This window comes from Macaca thibetana, chromosome 11, assembly GCF_024542745.1.
Source record: "Macaca thibetana thibetana isolate TM-01 chromosome 11, ASM2454274v1, whole genome shotgun sequence".
NCBI lineage: Eukaryota > Metazoa > Chordata > Mammalia > Primates > Cercopithecidae > Macaca > Macaca thibetana.
Window position 1 is genome coordinate 118,142,554 of NC_065588.1, and position 27,386 is coordinate 118,169,939.

At 56.4% G+C, this 27,386-nt stretch overlaps 5 protein-coding genes and 1 pseudogene across 7 annotated transcripts in view; 3 read left to right on the forward strand and 3 right to left on the reverse strand.

The window, feature by feature from the left end:
* Positions 1-501, reverse strand: part of RHOF (ras homolog family member F, filopodia associated) — a 28,055-nt gene extending 27,554 nt beyond the window's left edge. The window contains exon 1 of the mRNA XM_050748175.1: positions 497-501. The gene's annotated coding sequence lies outside the window, so the exon portion shown is untranslated. The remainder of the gene's footprint in view (positions 1-496) is intronic.
* Positions 1-27,386, forward strand: part of PSMD9 (proteasome 26S subunit, non-ATPase 9) — a 405,206-nt gene that overhangs the window by 292,010 nt on the left and 85,810 nt on the right. The window contains exon 1 of one of the 2 annotated variants that reach the window (XM_050748169.1): positions 10,325-10,328. The exons of the other annotated variant lie outside the window; for it this stretch is intronic. The gene's annotated coding sequence lies outside the window, so the exon portion shown is untranslated. Of the gene's footprint in view, positions 1-10,324; positions 10,329-27,386 lie in introns of those variants that run through there. 2 annotated transcript variants of the gene reach the window in all.
* Positions 1-27,386, reverse strand: part of MORN3 (MORN repeat containing 3) — a 330,245-nt gene that overhangs the window by 154,048 nt on the left and 148,811 nt on the right. The gene's annotated exons all lie outside the window — the stretch shown is intronic.
* LOC126930677 (40S ribosomal protein S3a-like) overlaps positions 1-27,386 on the reverse strand; it is a 265,438-nt pseudogene that overhangs the window by 138,315 nt on the left and 99,737 nt on the right. The gene's annotated exons all lie outside the window — the stretch shown is intronic.
* Positions 55-27,339, forward strand: SETD1B (SET domain containing 1B, histone lysine methyltransferase). The gene is given in 17 exon segments (XM_050747839.1): positions 55-424; positions 632-730; positions 1,356-1,626; positions 3,690-3,802; positions 5,092-6,330; positions 9,479-10,303; positions 12,382-12,643; positions 12,719-12,882; positions 12,884-13,054; positions 13,149-13,254; positions 14,419-14,913; positions 17,464-18,723; positions 20,109-20,275; positions 22,199-22,330; positions 22,414-22,533; positions 22,612-22,749; positions 24,753-27,339. Coding segments are annotated over 17 exon segments (5,910 nt in total). The 5' UTR covers positions 55-250; the 3' UTR covers positions 24,927-27,339.
* BCL7A (BAF chromatin remodeling complex subunit BCL7A) overlaps positions 23,123-27,386 on the forward strand; it is a 237,214-nt gene continuing 232,950 nt past the window's right edge. The window contains exon 1 of the mRNA XM_050748163.1: positions 23,123-23,126. The gene's annotated coding sequence lies outside the window, so the exon portion shown is untranslated. The remainder of the gene's footprint in view (positions 23,127-27,386) is intronic.

Here is a 27,386-nt window from a genome sequence, read left to right on the forward strand (position 1 = left end):
GGGAGCCCCTCGCAGCCGCCCCGAGACGGTGGCCGAGCGGGCGGGCGCGTAATTCTCCCGGAAGGGTTATTCTCTCGCTCCATTCTTGTTTTGGGGGGAGCCAGCGAGACAGCTCCTTTCGGGGCGCGCTGGCAAGGTGGGAGGGGGTGGGGGCCGGCCGATTGGATTCTTTCGCGTGTGTGTAGAAGCGGCCGCCGCCGCCGCGGCGGAGACGACAACAACTTGCTGGTTTTCAGGTTGGGTTAACGGCATGGAGAACAGTCACCCCCCCCACCACCACCACCAGCAGCCCCCGCCGCAGCCCGGCCCTTCGGGCGAGAGGAGGAACCACCATTGGAGAAGTTACAAGTTGATGATTGACCCGGCTCTGAAAAAGGGGCATCATAAACTGTACCGCTACGATGGGCAGCATTTCAGCCTGGCGGTGAGTAGCCGGCGTGCCCCCCCAGCCGTGTCCCCCGCCGCGTCCGGGGGAGACGCGCCTAGCGGCCGGGGACCCCCCGCCCGACCCCCCGGCCAACTGTCAGACGGGGCCCCAGCCCTGGAGTTTGACAAGTGCCTGGAGAAAGGGGTCGGCCTCTGGGGAGGGCGACCAGCCCTCCCATCCCGGCCCCCCAATTTCTCCCTACAGATGTCCAGCAACCGCCCGGTGGAAATTGTCGAAGATCCCCGGGTCGTCGGGATCTGGACCAAAAACAAGGAGCTGGAGCTGTCGGTGCCCAAATTCAAAGTAGGACCCCTCCCCACTGCCCCGCCGTCCCTCCCCCACCTCCCCGAGTTCGAAAATAACGCCAGTCCTGACCGAGCCCGGCCAGATTCCCAGTTCCCGCCGTCCGGGGCCAGGGAAGTTTTGGCGGGGAGGGGTAGAGCGCTGGCGAGAGGGTGTCCCCTCTCAGCTACTGTAAACAAAATAACACTGGGTGAAACTGTAATCACGGCGTAGATACAGTGTCCTGCACGCCCCGCGGGGGGCTCCAGTCCGCCCGGGGGCTTGGCCCCGAGACTCTCCCCTCTCGCCAGCCCCCTAAAAGACAACTTCCTAAGCCCGAGGGGTCGCCCCTGACCCGGCAGCAGGAAGAGGAGGCCAGAATGGGGGGTGGGGAAAGAGAAACTGTTTCTTTTTCCCCTTTCCTTCCGAACCCAGAGGACTTCCACGTTCCAAACGATTTAATCCTCCGCTTCCCGGGCCCGCCCGCGTGCATTTCCCCCCCCCCCAAAAATTTTTTTTTTTTTAGTTTTTTTTACCCTTTATTGTTTTCAACGGGCGGGCGAGTTGCGGGGGGCGGGGGGGAATGTTGTGTTTTCCCTTAGGTTTAAACGTTCTCCAAACTCCCTTCCCCCTCGGCCCCTGCCAGATCGATGAGTTCTACGTGGGCCCGGTGCCTCCGAAGCAGGTGACATTTGCCAAGCTGAATGATAACATCCGCGAAAACTTCCTGAGGGACATGTGCAAGAAGTATGGGGAGGTGGAGGAGGTGGAGATTTTGTACAACCCGAAGACCAAGAAGCACCTGGGCATCGCCAAGGTGGTCTTTGCCACTGTCCGGGGAGCCAAGGATGCCGTTCAGCACTTGCACAGCACTTCCGTCATGGGCAATATTATCCACGTGGAGCTGGACACCAAAGGTGAGCCCGGCAGGGGAGGAGCGCGGGGAGACCTGTCAGCCCGACCCTTTCCCTCCCCGTCCCTCCTGCAGCGGGGGGAGGACCACCCCCACTCTTCCTTGGAATCCCCCCCGCGACGCCCCACAACCTGATTTATTTTCTTAGCCCCCTCCTGAGGGTAGAGTCGCGTGGAGCTAAATGTGTTGTCTGTTGCTAGGAGACAGTCTGTAATTTACCAACTGTGCAGGTCCTTGGCCACCGCACCCCTAGGGACCACCCAGAGGCTTCCCCACCGCTGACACCCCCGCAGGCCCCCTCTCTGAGCCCTGGTGGCCTGGGTTTTGACAGTCCCCAGCGTTGCCTGTGTTAGGGGAAGAGGCAGAGTTTGTTTACTTGTGGGGGACTGAGGGAGTGCCACTAGGATGCCTTTAAATACATCGAGAGAAGGTCTGGAAACTAAAAAGAGAGTCCTCTAAGGATCCAGGGTGTCCCCCGCTCCCTTGCCCCCCTTCCCCCCTGGAAGTGGCAGCCAATCTGGGGCCGGGAGTGTTGTTTCATTGATAAGGTTCCCGATAGAGCCGCCAGGGAAGAGCAGAGCCGGGAAGAGCCGGGTGGGCGGCTCTGGGTGCTCAAGGGTTGACACTGTGTCTTTCCTCCTCTTTCTTAAAGAGACCGCAGCACCTCCCCTGCTCTGGAATCAGCTGGGTGCTCTCTGGAGCTGGCTGGGGAGGCCATACCTTTCACCCTGTGGGTCTTTGGAGGCCCCTGCAGGACCAAGGGGCTTGTAGGACTCCAGGGCATTCCCCAAAGTGTGCCTGAGGCCTCTTTAGGGCAGCTCCCATCAATAAAAGAAGGTGCTGAGTGCTTTGAGGGCCAACCAGCTAAGTGGGGAGATGCCATTCAGTCCCTAGCCCACCCGGGTCCCCTGGGAAACCCTGCTTGGGAGGGCAAAAGTGCAGCTTCCAGGAATTTTGTGAGCATGGGGTTCAGGGGCAACTGGGACACACCAAACCCAAGGCAGGAAAATCAGAACTTTTCTTTTTTTGCGTTTAATGATTAAAATGTATTGACCCAGCTGTAAGCCGGTGCCGGGGGTGGTGATGATTATTCCACGCACACTTGCCGAGCCTGTGCCTGGTTCTGTTTCTCCTCTCAGGGCACAGCCCTCTTTTTTGTCCAGTCCACAGTCCCTCCCGCCTCTTTCCCTAGCTTCTCAGTCTCTGGGGTTGGGGGGCAGTGAGGACCTTGGGTGGTTGCAGCATGATTTCTTCCTGATAATCGAATTGAATGTGGCACCCCCTTCCCTATCACGTGCCCACATTTTAAGGAGCAGCCAGGTCTCAACAAAATTTCATTTTTGCAAAACAAACAAACAAAAAACACAGAAGCCCTCAGAGACTGCCAACTAAGTTTGTATTTCAAGAAAGAGACCAGTAAAGTGTAGCTCCAGGAACGTGTCTTTTTTGCATATGTAAGCAGCTGCCTCTGAGGCTCTATAAATATCAATAACCCCCGGGCCCTGGTCTATAAAAGCCTCCTTCTGCTGAGGGGTGGAGGGTTCAAGCCCAAGGTAGTCCCCAGGCCACCCTGGGGCCCTCAGCCTGGTCAGGGCCTGTGGAGTTCACAGTAATGTGCTACTAGAGTGTGCTGCAAACTCTGCTGCCCACCTGGCCCCAGATATTTAACAAACTGGGCTTCCCCTCCTCTCACTGCAAACCCCTGGGTATTGAGCAGAAAGGGGAAGATGTGGCTCTTTGGGCACCATGGCCCAGGTAATGCAGGGGTTGGGGGGCTTGGTGTCGCGGGTGGCAGTTCTGGGTTTGGCTTTGGGGGAGTCTCAGCCCCAGGAGGCATTAGCTTCTGGATCTCAGGATCAGAAAAATGGTGCAGCTCAGCAGCTTTCTTAAAGAGGTGGGAACCCTGAGTGAGGTGCAGAGGGGTGGGAACTCAGGGCCACACAGCCTCCCTAGGACTGGGGTCTGGGGCACAAGGGACCCACCGGGGTGCCACACAGGTTGGAATCCCTGTGGGGGCTCCTCTATCCTGGAACCTCACTGAGTCCCCGCTTTCCTGCTCATCCACAGGGGAAACCCGAATGCGGTTCTATGAACTGTTGGTCACTGGCCGATATACCCCCCAGACTCTCCCAGTGGGCGAGCTGGACGCTGTCTCTCCAATCGTGAATGAGACCCTGCAGGTGGGTTTATGGCCGTCAGTCTGCCCCATCTCCAGCTCTTCGATGTGCCCCCCTCCTCTGGAAAGCCTCACCAACTCTCTGATAGGACCCCCAGCCTACCCCCACCTCACTGTCTCCAGCTTTGGAGACCAAGGCCTAGGAGGGTGTGAAACCCAGCCACACCCCCCACAATTGGGAGCAGGGCCTAGAGCCCCATTTTCCCAAGCTCTCCTGCAGTGGGGCTCTGAGGGATTGGTTCTGTTTCCTGTGGCTTCTCCCCTCCCAGCACAGGCTGTGATTCCCACAGACCCAGAGCCTGCCCGGGCCCGCTTTTCCACGTTGATGCCAAACATTGCTGTTTCTTAGTGGGTCCTTAGTGTCTGGTGTCCTGGGCATGCCACTACCCCTAAACCCAGAAACCAGAGTTCATGCCCTGCCTTCCGGAGCAAGAATGACTCCTTCCAGACCACTGCCTCCCAGGACCCAGGGACGGTTCTCGCATGGGGCGAGTCTCATGCCAGCTCCTCTCTGGCATCAAGCTGACTAGCTGCCACTGGCCTGTTTATCACTTTATTTTTATTTTATTTACTTTTTTGAGACGGAGTCTCGCTCTGTCCCCAGGCTGGAGTGCAGTGGCATGATCTTGGCTCACTGCAACCTTTGCCCCCGGGGCTCAAGTGATTCTCTTGCCTCAGCCTCTTGAGTAGCTGGGATTACAGGCACCCACCACCACACCTGGCTAATTTTTGTATTTTTGGTTAGTAGAGATGGGGTTTCACCATGTTGACCCAGGCTGGTCTTGAACTCCTGACCTCAAGTGATCCACCCGCCTCGGCTTCCCAAAGTGCTGGGATTACAGGCATGAGCCACCGTGCCTGGCCTCTGTTTATCACTTTAAATCCTAAAACACTGGGTGGCTAGGAGGATAAAGCCCTTGGCCATCCTCTTGTGCACAAGATTTTAGTTCTTGGTCATAATCCTGCCTGGAAAGTCTTTGATTTCTGACAGCCTGAGGCAAAAAGAAAATCCCAGCCTAAACCAAGGTGTTATGGTCTTCTCTTTTCTCTGTCTCCTCTGGGATTAGGAAAAACCCTCAAGGTTCCCTGAACATATTTCGCTACCCCTAAGATTAGAGAAAAAGTTAGTACCATCATGACACTCCTTCTCAATCTCCCCTTCTTCCATTCCTTATGCTGCAGTTCTAGAGCAGTTGGGCTCTGAGCTCCCCGGCAGCCAGAGTGAGAAGGGAAAACAGCCCTGTTCCATTGCACGTTTTCCCCCAGTGGTCTCACATCTCTGTTTCTCCTTAGCTGTCAGATGCCCTGAAGCGCCTCAAGGATGGAGGCCTATCTGCAGGCTGTGGCTCCGGCTCCTCCTCTGTCACCCCCAATAGTGGTGGGACACCCTTCTCCCAGGACACAGCTTACTCCAGCTGCCGCCTGGACACACCCAACTCCTATGGACAGGGCACCCCGCTCACACCGCGCCTGGGCACCCCTTTCTCACAGGACTCTAGCTACTCCAGCCGCCAGCCCACACCCTCATACCTCTTCAGCCAGGACCCGGCAGTCACCTTCAAGGCCCGGCGCCATGAGAGCAAGTTCACCGACGCCTACAACCGCCGCCATGAACATCATTATGTCCACAATTCTCCCGCGGTCACTGCGGTGGCTGGGGCCACAGCCGCCTTCCGGGGTTCCTCAGACCTCCCGTTCGGAGCAGTCAGCGGCACTGGGGGCAGCAGTGGCCCCCCCTTCAAGGCCCAAGCACAGGAATCGGCCACATTTGCCCACACTCCACCACCCGCCCAGACAACCTCTGCTCCTGGATTCAAGTCTGCTTTCTCTCCATATCAGACCCCAGTGGCCCACTTCCCTCCACCCCCAGAAGAGCCCACAGCTACAGCCACAGCCACCTTTGGGGCCCGCGACAGCGGGGAGTTCCGGAGGGCACCGGCGCCCCCACCCCTGCCACCTGCTGAGCCTCTGGCCAAGGAGAGGCCAGGCACGCCACCGGGCCCTCCGCCCCCCGACACCAACAGCATGGAGCTGGGGGGCCGGCCCACCTTCGGCTGGAGTCCTGAGCCCTGTGACAGCCCCGGCACGCCCACGCTGGAGTCATCCCCTGCAGGGCCAGAGAAGCCCCACGACAGCCTGGACTCGCGCATTGAGATGCTGCTGAAGGAGCAGCGCACCAAGCTGCTCTTCCTGCGGGAGCCAGACTCCGACACTGAGCTGCAGATGGAGGGCAGCCCCATCTCCTCCTCCTCCTCCCAGCTCTCCCCACTGGCCCCCTTTGGCACCAACTCCCAGCCAGGCTTCCGAGGCCCCACGCCCCCCTCCTCACGCCCCTCCAGCACCGGCCTGGAGGACATCAGCCCAACACCCCTGCCAGACTCCGATGAGGACGAGGAGCTCGACTTGGGCCTTGGGCCTCGGCCTCCACCCGAGCCAGGCCCCCCGGACCCTGCTGGGCTTCTGGGCCAGACAGCTGAGGTGGCCTTGGACCTGGTTGGAGACAGAACGCCGACCTCAGAGAAGATGGATGAGGTACCACCGTGTCTGTCCATCTGTCTGGGACTGGTTTTGTCTATCTTGTATGACCCTTTCCCCCCTCAAGCATTTAGCATGACTAGCTAAGATGCAGAAGCAATGGGGCTAGGAAAGCCAATATAACAGGTGGAACTTAGAGAATAAAAAGGGGATGCAAAAAACACCAAGGGCTGTGATTGAGCAATTGGTTTGGCAGTGAGCTCCCTAGCAGCCATGGAGAGAAGGAAAGCATGGCCTAGTTCTGATGCTCTCCTTGTTAGGTAAGAAGTCAGCTTCTCCTAGGGATAAATTCTGGCCTGAGCCTCTTTGGTAGGAGTTTGCTGAGGTTTCAGAGAGTATGAGCTGTGGGGATGGCTCTTGGTCCCCTTGTCTGTTGCATGACTTGGGAACAATCAGGGAGAGTCTTGGCAGGCAGAGGGGAGGAGAGAAATTGGCCAGAGTACTGTGCTGACCTAAGTGGGGTGAAGCCCCGGAGCACTGTCTCCTAGAGTCTGGTGCCCTTTGAGGAGGGAGAAACCATGGCAGACAGGGAGGGTGCTGAAGTTTCCCTCCTTCTCCCACTGGCTCCAGGGAGGAAGGAGTTAAGAGCTAACTTGGGGTGGGGGTGGGGCGCCATTTGGCGAGAAACAGGCAAAGTTGACCATCCCCCACCCTCTCCTCAGGTCTTGGGGTCTCACTGCCTAAACCGCCAGCCTTAGGTAGTCCCGTCCAGGGATTGGGTTGGGGTGAAGGTGCCACGTGCCACCTTCCCTTCGGAGGGTGCTGGGTCATCCTCCTTGCTCCACTCCTCCTCGGTCCAGTCACCTGCTTTGGAGCCGCAGCCCCGGTGGGCATGGGCAGCCAGGGGCTTAGACAGAGCTCTGTGTCCCTGTGGGCGGAGGGGAGGAGGACTGCCCCCTTCTTGGGCCCTTTGATTAGGCGGGTCTGGCTGCCTCAGGGAGGAACGAGAGGAACTTGGCTTGCCTGGGAGGGTGCCGCAGGTGGCTGGGGCTCCAGGGGGCCTCCAGGCAGTTCTGGGGAAGTGGTTTCTGGCATCAAGGGGTCCAGGCAGGGGGCCTTGGCAGGGGGCGTTGACAGGTGTGCAGCTGTAGGGGGGCCGCCGGCCCTGGCACCCTCCTTCTCCGCTCCGTCCAGGCTGCCTGGGGTGAGGAGTGTTTACCATGCTGACCATGGTCCAGGGCTGAGAGGCCCGGAGTGGCTGGAGCGAAAGGCACTCAGAGGCCCCGGGAGCGGGGGTCTGGGACTGCCCGGCCACCAGCGGAGGCAGCCGCCGAGTCCTGGGAAGCTTCAGGCCGGCCCGCGAGCGCCCCCTGCTGGCACCGGAGACTAGTACCTGGGCTTCCTGCGGCTGAGCGCAGTGCGGGGAGCTGGACCCTGTCCCAGCCTAGGCTGAGGTTGAGGTGGGGGAGCGGCGCAGGCGGGGCCAGTCGGGGGTGCAGGGGGAGCTTTTCTACTAAACAGTGGCTGGTCGTTAAAAGTTCAGGCTCAAGTCCTTGAGTCCCGCTAAGCCACCTACTGGTTATGTGACCCTGGGGAAGGCACTTTGCCCTTCTGAGTCTCAGTTTCGTCATCTGCCAAATGGGCCTCTGAGAGTCCCTGCAGCACAGGGCCTCAGCTTAAGTGAGGTGCCGCACGGGATGCTCTAGGCACCGCCGGGCCTGCTGGGCTCCCGGTGCTCAGCAAATTCCTGCCACTTCTCACCCCGGGACTGCTGGGCGGAGGGAGGGGCAGGGCCGGCCAGGGCTGGAGCGCAGGATCCGCCTCCCTGTGATTGGCTGGCGGCGGCGGCCCTGGTTAACCCTCTGCGTGCCGCGGCGCGCTGTGCTCGGCGCTGTCCAGGACTGATTTGGGGAGTGCTCTTTGAGGATCCACCTGAGCCCGCCTGTCTCTTCTTGATGTGCATGGAGATCCTGAGAAGCAGAATGTGTGCGTGCATATGTGTGTATGTGTGTGTGTGTGCACACAGAGGGGACCCAGTAAAGTCCAGAGCTTCCTGCCGCTGCCTGAGTTTTGGTAGTCCCCCTCCTCCTACTCCCCCACCTGCAGTTGCCCTCTGAGGCCTTCCTCACCTGTAGTCTGACCTCTGATCCTGCAATTTGTACACATTTCACCTCCACCCCCATTCCCCCTCACTGGGCAGGTCCCGGGCTCCAGCTCTTCTTCTGACTGGCTGTGCCGTGGGCTCTGAGTGTGTTTACTGTCAAAGGGGGTCAGAGCAGAGACCCCACCCCCGCCACCCTGTGAGGTTATCTTTGGGATAAGAAATGAAACAGCCGTCTGCAGCGCTTAGCCCCACGCGGGCCCATACTGAGTGTGCAGTCACGAGACTAGGTGAAAGGAGTAATCAAGGAAAAATAAATAACAACATACTTCCTGTTTATGGGCCTTAGTGCTGCTAAATCCCCTGCTCCAATGTCACCTTTTCTGCCTGGCCGTCTGCTGTAGAGTGAGGACAGCAGGCTCACCGAGAGCACAGGCCGTGGAACCACTTCCTGGTTCAAATCCCAGCTCCATCTCTTCTTGGCTGTGTGGCCTTGGGCAGGTTACTTAAATTCTCTGTGCCCCAGTTTCCTTGTGGGGCAAAAATAGAGTTGAAAATAGGGCTGTTCTGAGGTTTAGCTGAGTTAATAAATGTGGAGTGTTTAGAAAGGCCCTGGCACATAAGAGATGCTGTGGAAGTGGCAACTATTTCTGCATACAAGTTGCAACAGAATCTCTGAAATTGCAACAGTGTCATCCTCTGTGCCCCACCCCTCTCCTTGCCTTCTTTCTCTCCCTCACGTTTGGCATCTTCACCCTCATCATCCTTTGTCTCTTCCTGCTGGCTCTGCTCCCTGAGAGTTAAGATGTTTGTCTGCCTCTTCATCTCTGTGTCCCCAGCACCTAGACCCAGTGCCTGGCACACAGGTACTGAGCAAATGTTTGTTGAATTGGAATGAATGAATGAATTCTAGTGGTAACTCCACGTGGCAGGGACTGTGATGCCCATTTTGCAAATGAAGAAGCTGAGGCTTGGAGAGGCTGAATGGCTTGCACTGGGTCACACAGCTGGGAGTGCCACTGATTGCTAGTCTTGAAGAGGGGACTCCGAGAGCCACTTGGCCTTCCAGACTCACCTTATTGTCTCTCCCTGCTCTCTCTGCAGGGCCAGCAGTCCTCAGGCGAGGACATGGAGATCTCGGATGACGAGATGCCCTCAGCCCCCATCACCAGCGCCGATTGCCCCAAGCCCATGGTGGTGACCCCAGGAGCGGCAGCCGTGGCAGCCCCTTCCGTGCTGGCCCCAACCCTGCCGCTGCCCCCACCACCCGGCTTCCCCCCGCTTCCCCCACCCCCACCACCACCCCCACCGCAGCCTGGCTTCCCCATGCCCCCACCGCTGCCCCCACCCCCACCCCCACCCCCTCCAGCCCACCCTGCTGTGACAGTGCCCCCACCACCCCTGCCAGCGCCACCTGGAGTCCCGCCCCCTCCCATCCTGCCACCACTGCCCCCCTTTCCGCCGGGCCTGTTCCCTGTGATGCAGGTGGACATGAGCCACGTGCTGGGTGGCCAGTGGGGTGGCATGCCCATGTCCTTCCAGATGCAAACGCAGGTGCTCAGTCGGCTGATGACGGGCCAGGGTGCCTGCCCCTACCCGCCCTTCATGGCCGCTGCAGCCGCTGCTGCCTCAGCTGGGCTCCAGTTCGTCAACCTGCCGCCCTACCGGGGCCCCTTCTCCCTGAGCAACTCCGGCCCAGGCCGCGGGCAGCACTGGCCACCACTGCCCAAATTTGACCCATCAGTGCCTCCACCAGGCTACATGCCGCGCCAGGAGGACCCGCACAAAGCCACGGTGGATGGCGTCCTGCTGGTGGTCCTCAAAGAGCTCAAGGCCATCATGAAGCGTGACCTGAATCGCAAGATGGTGGAAGTGGTGGCTTTCCGGGCCTTCGACGAGTGGTGGGACAAGAAGGAGCGGATGGCCAAGGTGGGTGGGTGGGTGTGGATGGGGGCAGGACCCCAGCTGGGCACCTCCTGTTTCCCTGAGACTGTTAACTGGAAACACTGCCATTGACCCCAGTATGGGAGCTGCAGTTCATGTGGCTACTTTCAAAGTTCCGCAAACTGTGCTCTGCTTTAGCAGCCGCTGGATGCATGTGGCTCTTTGAGTTTAAATTAATGGTCAGGCATGGTGGCTTACACCTTTAATCCCAGCACTTTGGGAGGCTGAGGTGGGAGGATTGCTTGAGCCTAGGAGTTCAAGACCAGCCTAGGCAGTATAGCAAGAGCCCATCTCTAAAAATAAATGCGTAAATTAATTTAATTAATTAATTAAAAAAGAGTAAAATTAAAACTCCTCCTTTGTCCCGCCACATTTCAAGTGCTCAGGAGCTACAGGTGCCTAGTGGCCACACACAGGACACCTGGTGCAGGCTGTCCCCACCATCGCAGACAGCTCACAGCTGCGACGCCCTTTGAACTTGACTCCCCTCACCTCCCCTCATGCCGCCTTTTACACGGAGCCCTGCCTTGGCTTGGACCACTTTTTTTCTTTTTTTTTTTTTTTTTGAGACGGTCTCGCTGTGTCATCCAGGCCGGAGTGTAGTGGTGCAATCATAGCTCACTGCACCCTCAACCTCCCTGTGCTCAAGGGATCCTCCCACCTCAGCCTCAAGTAGCTGGGACTACAAGCATGCGCCACTGCACCCAGCTAATTTTTGTGTTTTTCTGTAGAGACAGACTTTCACCATGTTGCCCGGCTTGGTTTTGAACTCCTAGGCTCAAGTGATCCTCTGCCTTTTGGGCTGGGATTATATGTGTCAGCCACTGCTCCTGGCCTACTTACTATTTTCTTTTTTTTTTTTTTTTGGAGATGGAGTCTCACTGTGTCACCCTGGCTGGAGTGCAATGGCGTGATCTCAGCTCTCTGCAGCCTCCACCTCCTGGGTTCAAGCGATTCTCCTGCCTCAGTGTCCTGAGTAGCTGGGACTATAGGCACCCACCACCATGTCTGGCTAGTTTTTGTATTTTTAGTAAAGACGGGCTTTCACCATGTTGGCCAGGCTGGTCTCGAACTCCTGACCTCAAGTTATCCACGTGCTTCAGCCTACCAAAGTGCTGGGATTACAGGTGTGAGCCACCGCGCCTGGCTTCTTTTTTTCTTTTTAACATATTATTTGCTTATTTGTAATCTTACAAATAATCTAAAATGATTTCCTTTCTCCATAAGAGAGAACTTTTTCTTGAGTACTTTAAACTCCCCTCAATCACTACACTCCACACCATTCCCCCTGCTCCCCTCCCCCCAAGGGCTGACCATGGTTATGAGTTTGAGTGTCCCCTGGAGCCGGCTTTGGGAAATGCTTGCTCTCTGCCACACAGGTAAGCGACCCCATGTCAGAGCCTGTTTGTCATCGTATAACTGGGTAGTAAAATTAGAATGAACCGTCTGAAGTCACTGATACACAGCTCTTTATGGTTCAACCAATTTATACTGACCCTACAGTAACAGCTAATAGCTATTCCATTGACAATTTGAATAAAAAGAGCCACCAGACCTCATGTGCCCTGCACCTTGCAAAGCTCTTCATGTGGCTCGTTTTGTTAATTCTCACAGCATCCCTTTGAAGGCAGAGCGTTTCAGAACCGCAGGGGCAACCCCTTAGGGAGCAGTGACATAAAGCCAGCGGGTCCTGTTTTTAATACACGGGAAGAGAGAGTGGGGATAGTGTAAATCTTACCTTGTGAAGGTGGTGGTGCAGCTGTGGCACAGATGTGTCCCTATGGTGTCGTTTTTGGATTGTCTGCAAAGTACAAAGGCCACTGTTGTAAGGAAGGCAGCTGCATTAGTCCTATTTTACAGGGGAGGACATTGAGGATCTGTGAGGTAGAGCGGTGCTCTGGAGCCTCCTGGGTAACGGCATAGTGTGGCCAGGCGTGTAGGGAATGAGGACGCAGTTACCTGTGGTGGCTGTTACTGCCGAGCGGAAGGTAGCCCTGGGAGGGCTCCCTGCAAGGTTTGCTAGTGCCAGAAGCGGTAACGGGCCCCTCCTGTCTCCACCCCAGGCCTCACTGACCCCGGTGAAGTCCGGCGAGCACAAGGACGAGGACAGGCCGAAGCCCAAGGACCGCATCGCCTCATGCCTGTTGGAGTCATGGGGCAAGGGTGAGGGCCTGGGCTACGAGGGCCTGGGCCTGGGCATTGGGCTGCGTGGGGCCATTCGCCTGCCCTCCTTCAAGGTTAAGAGGAAGGAGCCACCAGACACCACCTCATCTGGCGACCAGAAGCGGCTGCGGCCCTCGACCTCTGTGGATGAGGAAGATGAAGGTTGGTGCTCTGGGTGTTGGGGTCCCCTTCTTCTGCATCCCCCCAGCCCAGCTCTGACTCCCTCCCTCCCTGCAGAGTCCGAGCGAGAGCGAGACCGGGACATGGCAGACACCCCCTGTGAGCTGGCCAAGCGGGACCCCAAGGGCGTGGGTGTGCGGCGGCGGCCGGCGCGGCCTCTGGAGCTGGACAGTGGCGGGGAGGAGGACGAGAAGGAGTCCTTGTCGGCGTCGTCCTCCTCGATCGGCGTCATCATCCTCGGGGTCCTCAACCACCTCACCCTCGTCTTCGGCCTCCGACAAGGAGGAGGAACAGGAGAGCACCGAGGAGGAGGAGGAGGAGGCAGAGGAGGAGGAGGAGGAAGGCCCCAGGAGCCAGCTCTCCTCCTCCTCAACCTCATCCACATCAGATAAGGTACCTAACAGGCCAGGAAGCCTCAGGGGGCTGGGCCAGGCAATGAGGGCCAGGCCCTTCGGCTCACCTGTCCCCACCCTTCCCTCTCCCCCAGGATGACGACGATGATGACAGTGATGACCGGGACGAGTCTGAGAACGATGACGAAGACACAGCCCTGTCGGAGGCGAGTGAGAAGGATGAAGGGGACTCGGATGAAGGTGAGCAGGGAGGCCGCAGCTGTCTGGCCCTCCTGGGGTCCCTCTTTCCCCAGGGCAGAGCCTGAGGAATTGTCAGAAATACTTTTGAGCCAAAATGTTGTGCTTTTGAGATGTTACCTTGTTAAAACACACACATAGGGTGGCGTATGGTTCCATCTTCAGGGAGTGTCCTGAACAGATTGGCATGTCCATAGAGACAGAAAGCAGGTCTGTGCTCCTTAGGGCTAGAGAGCCTGGCGTTCAGCGGGGCTTGCTCAGCCTGCGTGACTTCCTTTTCAGCTGATGAAAATACTTAGGAACCAGATGTACTAAATGCTGCTGGAATTATCACTTTAAAACGAGCAGTTGGCCAGGCGAAGTGGCTCACACCTGTAATCCCAGCACTTTGGGAGGCCTAGGCTGGTGGATCACCTGAGGGTAGGAGTTCAAGACCAGCCTGGCCAACATGGCGAAACCCCGTCTCTACTAAAAATACAAAAATTAGCCAGGCGTGGTGGCGGGCGCCTGTAGTCCCAGCTACTGGGGAGGCTGAGGCAGGAGAATGGCATGAACCTGGGAGGCGGAGCTTGCAGTGAGCCGAGATTGCGCCACTGCACTCCAGCCTGGGCGACAGAGCGAGACTCCGTCTCAAAAAAACCAAAAAACAACAACAAAAAAAACCCGAGCAGTTTTCTGTTATGTTAATTTTACCTCAATTTTTAAAAGTGACTACTGGTGGCTGGGTGTGGTGGTTCACTCCTGTAATCCCAGCACTTTGGGAGCCGAGGCAAATGGATCATCTGAGCTCAGGAGTTTGAGACCAGCCTGGCCAACATGGTGAAACCCCGTCTCTACTAAAAGTACAAAATTAGCCGGGCGTGGTGGCGCATGCCTGTAATCCCAGCTACTTGGGAGGCTGAGGCAGGAGAATCACTTGAACACAGAAAGTGGAGGTTACAGTGAGCTGAGATCGTGCCACTGCACTCTAGCCTGGGCAACAAGAGTAAAACTCCATCTCAAAAAAAAACAAAAACAAAAAACTACTAGCGAATACACTCCCCACACACATATCTGAGGGTCATGTTCAACCTGGGTGCTGCCAGTTTGAGGCCATTGGTGAGGGGTCTGGGTGGGGCAGGGGCACAGTGGGTCCTCAGCAGCCCCTCCTCTGTGTCCCCCATCTAGAGGAGACAGTGAGCATTGTAACCTCCAAGGCTGAAGCCACGTCATCCAGCGAGAGTTCCGAGTCTTCTGAGTTTGAGTCAAGCTCCGAGTCCTCACCCTCATCCTCAGAGGATGAAGAGGAGGTAGCGACCAGGGAAGAGGAGGAAGAAGAAGAGGAGGAGGCGGCGATGGTGGCAGAGGAAAGCATGGCTTCTGCAGGCCCTGAGGACTTTGAGCAGGACGGGGCGGAAGCTTCTCTGGCCCCGGGGGCACCAGCAGTGGACTCGCTGGGCATGGAAGAGGAGGCGGACATCAGGACTGAGGCTGCAGCCCCTGAGGAGCGGCCCCCCATGCTGGATGAGCCCCCCTTGCCTGTGGGTGTTGAAGAGCCAGTGGACTCCAGGGAGCCCCCTGAGGAGCCAGGCCTGAGCCAGGAAGGGGCCATGTTGCTGTCTCCAGAGCCCCCTGCCAGGGAGGCGGAGGCCCGACCCCCATTGTCCCCTGAACGAGCTCCAGGTAACACTTGCAACCCCTTGGGAGGGTGGTGGGAGGGAGGCAGGAAGTCCTCACAGTCAGAATCAGCCCAGGCTTCCTTGGGTAGATCGCTGACCGTCCCCAGCCTCAGTTTCCCCTGTAAAATGAGATCAGTCAGTTGTGCCTCCCTTGAGCGAGATGAGGTGTTGGGTGCCAGCACGGAGCCTGGCACTGAGTAGATCAACCCAAAGGGGAACCACTGCTATTTTTCAGTCCTCACTGCCAGTGTTTCCCTAGTGGCTTGGTCCTTGGACCATCATTCCCATGAGATGCTCCCCAAAAGGAGGATGGGTGTCCATGGTTACGTTAGTGACAGGTGGGTGCTGGGCCAGGTGAGGGCTGCGGGCGTCGCCCCCTCCAGCGTTGTGATGAAGCTGCACAGAGCACACGAGAGGCTCTAACTGCATGGCCAGTAGAACGTCACACGGTGATGGTGGCATTCTGGAGCTGTGCTGTCCAGCACTGTAGCCTTCAGACACAGTGTTGTTACCACACTCTTGAAACATGGCCAGTGGCACAGTGGAACTAAGTTTGTAATAGTGTTCAATTTATTTTGGCTTACATAGCTGCATGTGGTTAGCACCTACCTTTTTTTATGAGATGGAGTGTTGCTCTGTTGCCCAGGCTGGAGTGCAGTGGCGCCATCTCGGCTCACTGCAAGCTCCGCTTCCCAGGTTCATGCCATTCTCCTGCCTTAGCCTCCTGAGTAGCTGGGACTACAGGCACCCGCCACCGCGCCCGGCTAGTTTTTTGTATTTTTGGTAGAGACGGGGTTTCACGGTGTTGGCCAGGATGGTCTCGATCTCCTGACCTTGTGATCTGCCCGCCTCAGCCTCCCAAAATGCTGGGATTGCAGGCTTGAGCCACCGCGCCTGGCCTAGCACCTACCTTTAATAAGTCCCTCAGGAAAGGATTACAGCTGCTCCTGTTGTACATTGAACACATGGCTAGGACCCACTGACATGCAGTTTTCAATCAAACATGGACAGGAAAGACCGGTGGGATGCTAAACCCACCTATATGGAGGGCGACCGCCTGCCTATCCATGGGTTCTGCAAGACGGACTACAAGCTTTGAGTATGTGCAGATTTTGGTATACCAGGGAGTGCTGGAACCAATTCCCTGTGTGTATTGAGGGACGACTGTGTTTTGTTTTGTTTATTCCACCATTAACCACAGTCTTTGAGCATTGACTCAATATTAAGCCTCCATTGTGTCCCTGCTATTATTTTGAGCAGTAGCAATACAACAGTGGACCAAACAGACAAAAATATCTGCTCCCATGGAGCAGGGGAACAGATGACAACAGATCAATTAGAAAATTAAAAACAGGTGGCAGGCTCTTGTAATCCCAGCTACTTGGGAGGCTAAGGAAGAATTGCTTGAACCTGGGTGGCAGAGGTTGCAGTGACCCGAGATTGTACCACACTGCACTCCAGCCTGGGCTATAGAGTGAGATTCTGTCTCAAAAAAAAAAAAAAGAAAGGAAAAAAGAAAAAGAAATGGGCCTGGCACGGTGTCTCACACTTGTAATCCCAGCACTGTGGGAAGCCGAGGTGGGCAGATCAGCTGAGGTCAGGAGTTTGAGACCAGCCTGGCCAACATGACGAAACCCCGTCTGTACTAAAAATACAAAAAATTAGCAGGGCGTTGTGGCACTGCCTGTAACCCCAGCGGCTCAGGAGGCTGAGGAAGAAGAATAGCTTGGACCTGGGAGGCAGAGGTAGCTTGCAGTGAGCCGAGATTGCTCTCCAGCCTGTGCAACAGAGTGAGACTCTGTCTCAAAAATAAAATAAAATAAAATGATATAAAAATATAAAATGAAAAAAATGTATTTTGTGGTCAGGCATGGTGACTCACATCTGTAATTCCAGCACTTTGGGAGGCCAAGGCTGGTGGATCACTTGAGACCAGGGGTTCAAGACCAGCCTAGGCAGCATAGTGAGAACCCATCCCAACAAAACATTTCAAAATTAGCTGGGTGTGGTGGCACATGCCTGTAGTCCCAGCTACTCAGGAGCCTTAGGCGGGAGGAGCCCTTGAGCCCTGGCGGTTTAGGCTACAATGACTAAACCATCATGCCACTGCATTCCACCCGTCTCAAAAATAAAAAGTAAATTAGTTAAAAAATTAAGAAATGTGTCCCGTGACAGTGGAGGTAAGTGCTAGGAAAAAAATCCTTGAAGGCTCTGACAAGTCCTGCAGAAAAGAGACTTGTTTAATTTTATTCAGTCATAGAGCAGATTTTCTTGGGCCACAGGGACTTCAGACTTTGTTCTGAAGACATAGTGTGAAAGGCTGGGATACATGTCTCCTGCATCTGTGATTTAGCCTACTAACATAGATAAAGGATATACTGTGTGCCTAACACTGGGTTGGGCGCTGAGCAGTCCTTGAGAGGTTTAGTTGGAGATGGACAGGTCCCGTGCTCAGACTCAGCTGTGAGCCAGCCAGGTATGGAGCACAGAATAAGGCACTGAGAGACGTTTGGATTGAATGGTAACTGTCTCGTGTTTGCTCACCTCTCTGCAGAGCATGACCTGCAAGTGGAGCCAGAGCCCCCTATGATGCTCCCCTTGCCCCTGCAACCACCATTGCCGCCCCCACGACCACCCCGGCCACCCAGCCCACCGCCGGAGCCCGAGACCACAGACGCCTCACATCCATCTGTCCCTCCGGAACACCCTGCTGAAGACCACCCCCCACATACTCCAGGCCTCTGTGGCAGCCTGGCCAAGTCGCAGAGCACAGAGACGGTGCCAGCCACACCAGGCGGGGAGCCCCCGCTATCAGGGGGCAGCAGTGGCCTGTCCTTGAGCTCTCCGCAAGTGCCCGGCAGCCCCTTCTCCTACCCAGCCCCGTCCCCCGGCTTGAACAGTGGGGGCCTCCCTCGGACACCTGGCCGGGACTTCAGCTTCACACCCACCTTCTCCGAGCCCAGTGGGCCGTTGCTTCTGCCCGTCTGCCCCCTCCCCACTGGCCGACGTGATGAACGCTCCGGGCCCCTGGCTTCCCCGGTGCTCCTGGAGACGGGCCTGCCCCTCCCTCTGCCCCTGCCCCTGCCCTTGCCCTTGGCATTACCCGCTGTCTTGCGGGCCCAGGCTCGTACCCCCACCCCGCTGCCGCCCTTGCTGCCCGCCCCCCTGGCCTCTTGCCCACCCCCAATGAAGAGAAAGCCGGGCCGGCCCCGGCGATCCCCACCATCTATGCTCTCCTTGGATGGGCCCTTGGTCCGGCCACCAGCAGGGGCCGCCCTTGGAAGGGAACTCCTGCTCCTGCCGGGCCAGCCGCAGACCCCCGTCTTCCCCAGCACTCACGACCCCCGGACAGTGACCCTGGATTTCCGGAACGCAGGGATCCCAGCCCCTCCACCACCCCTTCCCCCCCAGCCACCCCCACCCCCACCTCCCCCACCTGTAGAGCCCACCAAGCTGCCCTTTAAGGAGCTAGACAACCAGTGGCCCTCCGAGGCCATCCCTCCAGGCCCCCGTGGGCGTGATGAGGTCACTGAGGAGTACATGGAGTTGGCCAAGAGTCGGGGGCCGTGGCGCCGGCCACCTAAGAAGCGCCATGAGGACCTGGTGCCACCTGCGGGCTCGCCCGAACTCTCGCCACCCCAGCCCCTCTTCCGGCCCCGCTCAGAGTTTGAGGAGATGACCATCCTGTATGACATCTGGAACGGTGGCATCGACGAGGAGGACATCCGCTTCCTATGTGTCACTTACGAGCGACTGCTGCAGCAGGACAATGGCATGGACTGGCTTAACGACACGCTCTGGGTCTACCATCCCTATATCCTGCCAGCATGTGGGGCTCTGCACCTTCTGGGATGCAGGAAGTCCTCACTCACCTCTCTAGGCCCCACCTCCCAGTCTGTAGCAGCCCACGGTGCCTGTGAAGGTGACAGCACGCACCACCGTCACTTCCCATGCCAGGCTCCAGAGTGAATCATCATTGGCACGTTTTAAGGACTCCTCTGCCAGGCCCATCTCACCCCCAGAGTTAGCAGGTCTCGGGGCCACATGTAACAGCAGTGCCGTGCAGCTTAATAGCACACGAGGGCTGAGGGCTTCCTTGTCCCCTTCATAACCTCCCGGTAGCCTGGTGAGATAAGGGTATGATTCCCATTTTACTAAGGCTCAGAGAGGTTCAGTGACCTGTCCAAAGTCACACAGCTACAAGTGGCAGAGTTGAGATTTGAACCCAGGCAAACCTGGCTCTAGAGTCCAGGCTTTTCACCACCAGGCTTTCATAGAGGCTTGGTTGTTCGCATAGGTCTATGAGGCTAGACCCCTCGTTATCCCTGTTGTATTAGACTGATTTGTGAGCACTCAGTTTGTGTCAAGAGCTCTGCTCAATGCCGGGCACCATGGCTCACGGCTGTAATCCCAGCACTATGGGAGGCTGAGGCGAGTGGATCACTTGAGGCCGGAAGTTTGAGACCAGCCTGGCCAACGTGGCAAAACCCCATCTCTACTAAAAATACAAAAGTTAGCCGGGTGTGGTAGCACATGCCTATAATTCCAGCTACTTTGGAGGCTGAGGCAGGAGAATTGCTTGAACCCGGGAGGCATAGGTTGCAGTAAGCCAAGATCGCACCATTGCACTCCAGCCTGGGCGACAGAGCGAGACTCTGTCTCAAAAAACACAAAACTCTGCTAAGGACCATAAGCATATTTCATCACTTACAGAGGCATCACTGTCACCCCAGTTCACAGATGGGAAACAGCAGAAAATGGTTAACACGCCCAGCACTTTGGGAGGCCAAGGTGGACGGATCACTTGGTCTCTGGAGGTCGAGGCCGGCCTGGGAAACGTAGCAAAACCCCATCACTACAAAAAAATCCAGAAATTAGCTGGCTGTGGTGGTGCATGCCTGTAGTCCCAGCTGCTCAGGAGGCTGAAGCTACAGTAAGCTGAGATTGCACCACTGCACTCGAGCCTGGGCAACAGGAGACCATGTCTCAAAAAAAAAAGACACCCAGAGCCATGCAACTAGGTATTGACCGTCAGCGGGGTTGGTCAGCGGGCAGCCGCGTGGAGGTGGCATGGGAGTGGGCAGTAGAACTGGACATCGCTGTCCCCGGAGGGTGGTCTGAGGATGGGCGGGACCAGTCTATGAAGGGACCAGGAGGGACTCTCTGAGAATGTCCATGTGGCCCTTGACCCACACCCACCCACCAGCCTCTCTTCAGCTAAGAAAAAGAAACGGGACGATGGCATTCGTGAGCACGTGACAGGCTGTGCCCGCAGCGAGGGCTTCTACACCATCGACAAGAAGGACAAGCTCAGATACCTCAACAGCAGCCGTGCCAGCACCGATGAGCCCCCTGCAGACACCCAGGTACTGCCAGGGCTCCTGGACACATCAGCTGGCTGGGCCATGGGGATCCAGGGCACTCGTGGAGGGGTGCCGGGCAGAGGGAGGAGTTGTGAGGCCAGAGGAGCTGGCACACAGTGTGCAAGTGGAAGGGGAGAGGCGGGTGGGCAGGGCCTAGGAGAAGGAAGGAATCTGCCTTAGTCCCATGGGCCCTGGAGCACCTCCCAAGGGTTTAATCAGGGATGTGACGGAGCTCTGTTTCCACAAGTTCATTCATTTTTTGTTTGTTTTTTGCTTGGCTCTTTTTGAGATAAAGCCTTGCTCTGTCACCCAGGCTGGAGTGCAGTGGCACGATCTCAGCTCACTGCAACCTCTGCCTCCTGGGTTCAAATGATTCTCCTGCCTCAGCCTCCCGAGTAGCTGGGATTACAGGTGCCGGTCACCAGGCCTGGCTAAATTTTTTGTATTTTTAGTAGAGATGGGAGTTCGCCATATTGGGCAGGTTGGTCTTGAACTCCTGACCTCAAGTAATCTGCCTGCCTTGGTCTCCCAAACTGCTGGGATTATAAGCACGAGCCACATCACCTGGCCTCATTAATTCTTTTTTAATCTAGCAAATATCTATTGAGTACATGCTGCGTACCAGCCACTGTTCTGGGTCTATAGCAGTGAACAACACCAAATCTTTTTCCTCATGGAATTTAATTATTTATTTTTATTTTTAAATTTAAAAAAATTGAGAAAACAGGAGAGGGGTTAGGGATTTCCAAGTCAAAGGGGAGTCAGAGGGTCAGACCCAAGCAAAGTGCGGGAAGGCGCCATGCGGATGCCAAAGAGACCACAGAAGTGAAAAAGCAACTTTCATAAGAAGTTAAAACCAGAGAGGGGCTCACTGACCCCAGCAGGCCTCCCTAGGACAGCAGCGGTGCAAAGGCCCTGAGGCAGCGGGGAGCTCCTTGGTGTGAGGAGGGGAAAGGAGAGGCCACTTGTGGTGCGAAAGACAGCTCAGGCCACTAGGGTGGGGGGGACTGTGGTAGTGAGTGACCTGTCTCCTGGGGTGACAGGCAGCAGAGGGAGGTTCTGAGAGGAGCTGGGGTGGTATGGAGCTGGCGCAGAGGTCCCGAGGCAGACTGTGTTCGGGTTGCTGCAGTTTCCAGACTGGACATGCGGACGTGCTGGATGTGAGGAGACATGGATGCCTGTGGAAGAATATGAGGAAGTGGGATGGACAGGACTGGGGCTGGCCTGGATACAGGAGACAGGGATGGGCCGGGGGTGACAGCCCAGGGTGTGGCTGGGGTGGGGGGTGCTGGGAAGCTGGACACTGGACCTGAGATGGGGAGGCTGATATGCTGTCACCACGAGGCAACTTGAGTTCTGCGGATTCTGAAAACACCCAGGCAGAGAGGTCTTGATGGGCATGTGGGTATGGCGGAACTTAGGATGGGGATCTGCAGCCTGGCGACCTAAGTGTGGGCATCGCCAGGAGAGAAGTGGTGACTGAAGGTCACAACAGGGTGACCTCACCTGGGAGGGCACATGTGGCAGAGGCCTGGGATGCTCCAAAGGTTAATGGGTGGGGCAGAGGCCAAGAGCAGGACGTGACACGAGGGTTTTGGAAGGATCCCCAATTTCGAATGCTTGGGGGTCGGAGGGGTCTGGGTGAGAGCCAAGCGGGGGGGTCAGGGTAGACAAAGCTTTGGGCTGAAATGGGGAAAAGACAGCGCCAGGCAAGGGTGAGTCTCGTTGTGAAGATAGGAGCGTGAGCACACTCAGATACTGATGGGATGGAGGGGGCAGGGAAGCAGTGACAATTAGGGACAGGCAGGTGTGGAGAAGCCCAGAGAAAGGAGCCCAGGATGCTGGGGATGACAGATCCAGAGCTTAGGGTGGGACAGCCGAGGACACGACCAGCCCTGCTGAGCCCCTGCACACCGTCCTCTGCAGGGCATGAGCATCCCAGCACAGCCCCATGCCTCCACCCGGGCAGGCTCGGAGCGACGTTCGGAGCAGCGTCGCCTGCTGTCCTCCTTCACTGGCAGCTGTGACAGCGACCTGCTCAAGTTCAACCAGCTCAAGGTGAGGCCGGGCTTCACCCAGATCCCGGGGTGGCAGCAGGACCTGAGACCGGGGCTCACCTCTCCCTGTCTTCCCTCCTGCAGTTCCGGAAGAAAAAGCTCAAGTTCTGCAAGAGCCACATTCATGACTGGGGCTTGTTCGCCATGGAGCCCATCGCGGCTGACGAGATGGTCATCGAGTACGTGGGCCAGAATATCCGTCAGGTAGGCACTGCCCGGCAGGGTGGGCATGGGGCCGGGCATGGGGCTGGCCCAGCCAGACTGACACCCTTTTGTGGTCAGGTGATCGCAGACATGCGGGAGAAGCGTTATGAGGACGAGGGCATCGGGAGCAGCTACATGTTCCGGGTGGACCACGACACCATCATCGACGCCACCAAATGCGGCAACTTCGCGCGCTTCATCAACCACAGCTGCAACGTGAGTGCCCAGCCGGGGGTGGCCCTGCCCCTGCCCCTGCCCCTGGCCCTGCTTCTGTGCCAGGAGGGCCGGAAGCCCCGGCACGGCAGTGCCATCAGCTTGGCCTCCTTTCCAAGCTCAGGTTGGTCAAAGGTTATAGAGAGAGGAGGACATGTGAGGTCTACCAGGAGCTCTACTCCTCTGAGCTTCAGTTTCTCATCTGTGGAATGGGCATAGTGAGACTTCTGTGGCATGTAGAGGACTCAAATAAGTGGTTGGTTCAGTTCATTGGTAATTACGGAGTTGTTTCTCCAACGTTAGCCTTTTCTCCCTGCCTTCATTGGTCGGGCTCAGCCCTGCTCGGGCCGAGCTGTCCACCAGCACTTTCTGCAGGGGGGAGGGGGAGGTGCACTACATGCATCTGTGCTGTGGGTTAGCCACATGTGTGGTGTTGAGCACTGGAAATGTGCCCAGTGCATCTGGGAACCTGAGTTTTAAATTTTATTTCATTGTGATGAATTTAAACTTAATTAGCTTGTGACGACCGTATCGGGTGGTGCAGGCCTAGAGGGGAGGGACACTGATAACAGGGATTTGAGTGCTGAAGGATGAGCGCAGGAAGCTCCGAGCAGGAGGGAGGCATGTTCCGGGCTGGATGCCCCTGACTTTGGGCCCGAGTCTTGGCATCGCAGCTTCGTGAGTTGCTTGATGTCTCTGTGCCTTAGTTTCCTTGTCTGTAAAACAGGGACAGTAACAGTCACTCCTTGTAGGTTGTTAGGAGGGCCACATAGATGGGTCACTGCCTGTGGGCCCTTTCAGTCCTGGCCAAGTCGGTCCTCAGTGCCTGCTGGCTCTCTCTGTTGTGACTTGATCCTTGCCTGGGTGGTAGGGACTTTCCTGTGAATATCCAAGGAGATCTGAGGGGTGAGAGGGAATTGCCCAGGGGAAGCGGTGCTGGGGCAAGGGGAACTGTGTGTTCAAAGGCCCTGGGGCAGTGGGAAGAGCACCCGTTTGAGAGACAGCAAGGGAGGCAGTGGGCATCGGGTAGGGTAAGAGGACGGGGTGGGCTGGGCTCTGGGTGGTCAAGCTGAGGAACTGTTTCTCTGAGAGCCACGGTCGCTGGAAGGTTGGCGCTATCGGGCGACAGGTTCTGCTGTCCCTTTGGAAGCATTTCCCTGGCTGCTGGGGCAGGAGTGGGTTTTTTCAGGGGTGAGAGTGGCTGAGGGGGCTGTAGCAGGTGGGTGAGCAGTAGTAAGGGCCTGAGCGTGGCTGGTGACCCCAGAAGTGGAGAGCAGTAGACACAACCAGGAGGTCCTTCTGGGACTGAACTCACCAGCCCTGGTGGGGGCCAGATCTGGACTGAAGAAGGCAGGGAGGCAGATGCTCTGGGGCCTGGGTGCGTGGTGCAGCAGCTCCCCAGAGCAGGAGCAGATCATGCTTTAGGTGTGAGCTTTCTAAGTCAAAGACGGTCCCGGGGCTGCCACCAGCAGACAGCAGGTAGTTGCATTTATGGGCTTGGAGCCCTTTACCTTTTCTGTGAAGGGCCAGATAATAAATATTTTTGGCTCGATGGCTCAGATGCTCTCTATGGCAACTACTGAACTTGGCTATTTTAACAAAAGCAGCCACAAATTATATGCAAATGAATGGGAGAATGGATATGGCTACGTGCCAGTAAAACTTTATTTACAAAAACAGGCAGCTAGGGGCTATAGTTTGCTGACCCTTTGTCTAGAGTTCAGAAGTGAGACGTGAGCTAAACATAGACATACATTTGGGAGCACTTGCACTATGAATGGAAATGAAAGGCCTGGGAAATAATTTTTATCGTCATGATTTAATATCAGAGGCAAGGGGTCATCCCTGGGGGTCGGGGGGAGCAAAGGTCCAAAGCAGAGCAGTGGGTTGGGGAATCTCATGGCAATGTCAGGCCTTAAGCACAGGCCTGGTTGGGTTTGAGGGGTCTGCAGTGGCGGGGGACCCTAGTGGGCCTGGGGCTCACTCTCTCCCAACCTTGCCTGCAGCCCAACTGCTATGCCAAGGTGATCACGGTGGAGTCGCAGAAGAAGATAGTCATCTACTCGAAGCAGCACATCAACGTCAACGAGGAGATCACCTATGACTACAAGTTCCCCATCGAGGACGTCAAGATCCCCTGCCTCTGCGGCTCCGAGAACTGCCGGGGCACCCTCAACTAGGCTCCCGCGCCAGACTCGAAGGATGTTGCCGCAGCCCTGGGACTCCTGAGCGTGGAGCCCCCCGGCCCCGGGGCCTGGCCCCCCCGCCCGCCCCCATTTCAGGTGCTGTCCTCTACCCAGCGGCCATTCAGGGCCTGGTGCCCCACACTACCCCCTGGAGCCCCTGGCTCCGGCCCCTCCGCGGGAAAGGGCTTCTCTGTCGCTCAGCCCACGTGTCTCTCATTTTTACAAACGCCCCTTTCAGGATTTCTGTTTAACTCCAGCATCAGCTTCTCTCTCTCCGTCTCTCCTCCCCTCTCTCTGTTCTCTGTCTCTTCTCCCTCCCACCGTCACCCTCGGCCTCTTCCTGTGAATGCTGCTATGTTGTTTTGTCCTCTGTTTTTTTTCCTCATCGTGAGAAAAGACATTTTAACCGTTGAAATGTGAAGGTGGAATCAGAGGGGCCCCGCGGGGGGTCTGCAGAGGCCTCAGTGTGGCTGTGCGTGGCCCGTGTCCTGGAAGCCACCCGGGCCTGGACGCAGGGCCGGGTGCTGTGGGAAGGACAGAGGCCCCCACGGCCTTGACCTCAGAACACTAAGCCCTGAAAGTCCCCCTCACTGCCCGTGGGCACAGTGAGGAGACCTCAACACCTTTCCCAACCCGAGCCCCAGCCTATTCCTTCCCCAGAGGCCTGGGGCACCGCTGACCCGGCGACCCTGGTGGAGCTAAGCTCGTCCCTGGCAGGGGTCTCCACCCAGCTCTCCCTGCCACCTCACACCCCAGCACCCCCTAAACCTTGGGTTCAATGTTTACTTTCTCATTTGGATGCCAGCAACGAGGGAGCCTCTCGGAGGCCCCAGTGCAGGTGAGGGGCGCTGAGAAGGCGGGCGGCCACTCTCTTCTGCCCTTGCCTTCACCCTGGGTGGGAGGGGGCTCCCAAGGGCGGGCGGGTCCCCCGTCCCTCCATTACGGGTTGTCAGACCGTCTGCGTGTGGCATTTTTTGGCTTATAAGCTTCACCCAGTCACCCCCGACCCACACCCCATGTCCCCCTGCCGGCAGCCCCTCCCCCCAAGAAGGCCAGAGGATATTTATTTTCGGAGGGAGCAGATTCCTTCTCCTAGAGAAAGGAAAAATCTTGGAAAAGATTTTAAAACTCAGATCTAAGTCTTTGACAGTTTTTTTTTTTTCCCTTTTGACCCCCTTCCTATCCTCTTCAGTTTATTCCTATGCATTTTTTTTTCTTGTGCGTGTATAAAATCAAAACGAAGGGGAAAAAGGTTTTTGAAGTTCAGAACCAACTTCTGTGCATAGAGGCTGCCGCAAAGGACTTTCTCTTGGGAACATTGTTTCTTGTAGAAACATGCGGGAAGACATTTTTTGCTCATTTCTTTGTACTTCCAAAAAAAAAAAAAAGACAAAAGCAAGTCCCCCCGTACCCCAGAAAGCAGAGAAGGCGTGTAAATAATTTCTGGAAAGTGACTGTTGTGACCCGGAGTCCTCATCAAGACGAGCGCGCTCCATGTGGGAGCTGCTCCCACCCTGCAGACGCGGGAGGCCGGAGCCTCTGGTATCTCAGCTTGTGTCAAGCTTGTTATCATGTAAATTCTGTACAAAGAATTGTTATTTTTCTCTTTTTTGTCGTTGGTGGTTTTGTTGTGTGTGTTTTTTTTTTTTTAATTCCTTTCCCCCAGGCCCTCTCTATTTGAGACTGTGCCCGCCGGTTTCAAGATCAAGGAAATTGGTGGCATTAAGACACAGATGGGGTACCTGGGCACAGCGGCGAACTTCTCTTCCGTTTGCGGTTTTCTGCCTAATTGTGCAACTGAGGAAATAATTTATTTTTCACATGAGGAAATGCGTAGCTTGTAGAGATGGCTGATTCAAGTTACATGTACAGCCCCCAAGGGGCTGTCTCCATTCTGTCCCCTTCCATAAAAGAAGTGGGGCGATGCGAGAATACCAGGGAAGGGACCCTTGCCTCGCCCCTCCCCCTGGCCTCACCTTGCCCCCAGCCATCGTGCCCAGTGTAAACCTCGGCTGGCCTTCACTAAGGGGACTAGGCCTGCCTCTCCCAGGACCCCCTGCCCCAGCCCCAGAGTGGTTTGCAATAATCGAGGTATGTGTCGAGTCATTCTTCTTTCCACTCCCTCATTTTTCATTGAACAAATCTCTGCTTTTCAGGAGTTGGGGGTTTCTGCTATTTTTTGTTTTCTCTCCCTCACCCTGCAAAGAAGAGAACCGATAAGTTGTAGGGATGTCTCTGTATAGGCTCCATCATCCATATGCAACTTGTTTTGAAGAGAAGTGTTTCCGTTGTGAGTGTGTCTTGCTGTAAATATTTGTTCATACTTTTGTGAATTCAATACTATGTACCATTGTATTATAGTAACTTTTATAAAGCAAACCATAAATATACTGACTTTTCTTACAGATACGCCATCTCTCTTGCTCTCCTCTCTCCCTCTCTTTATTCTTTCTT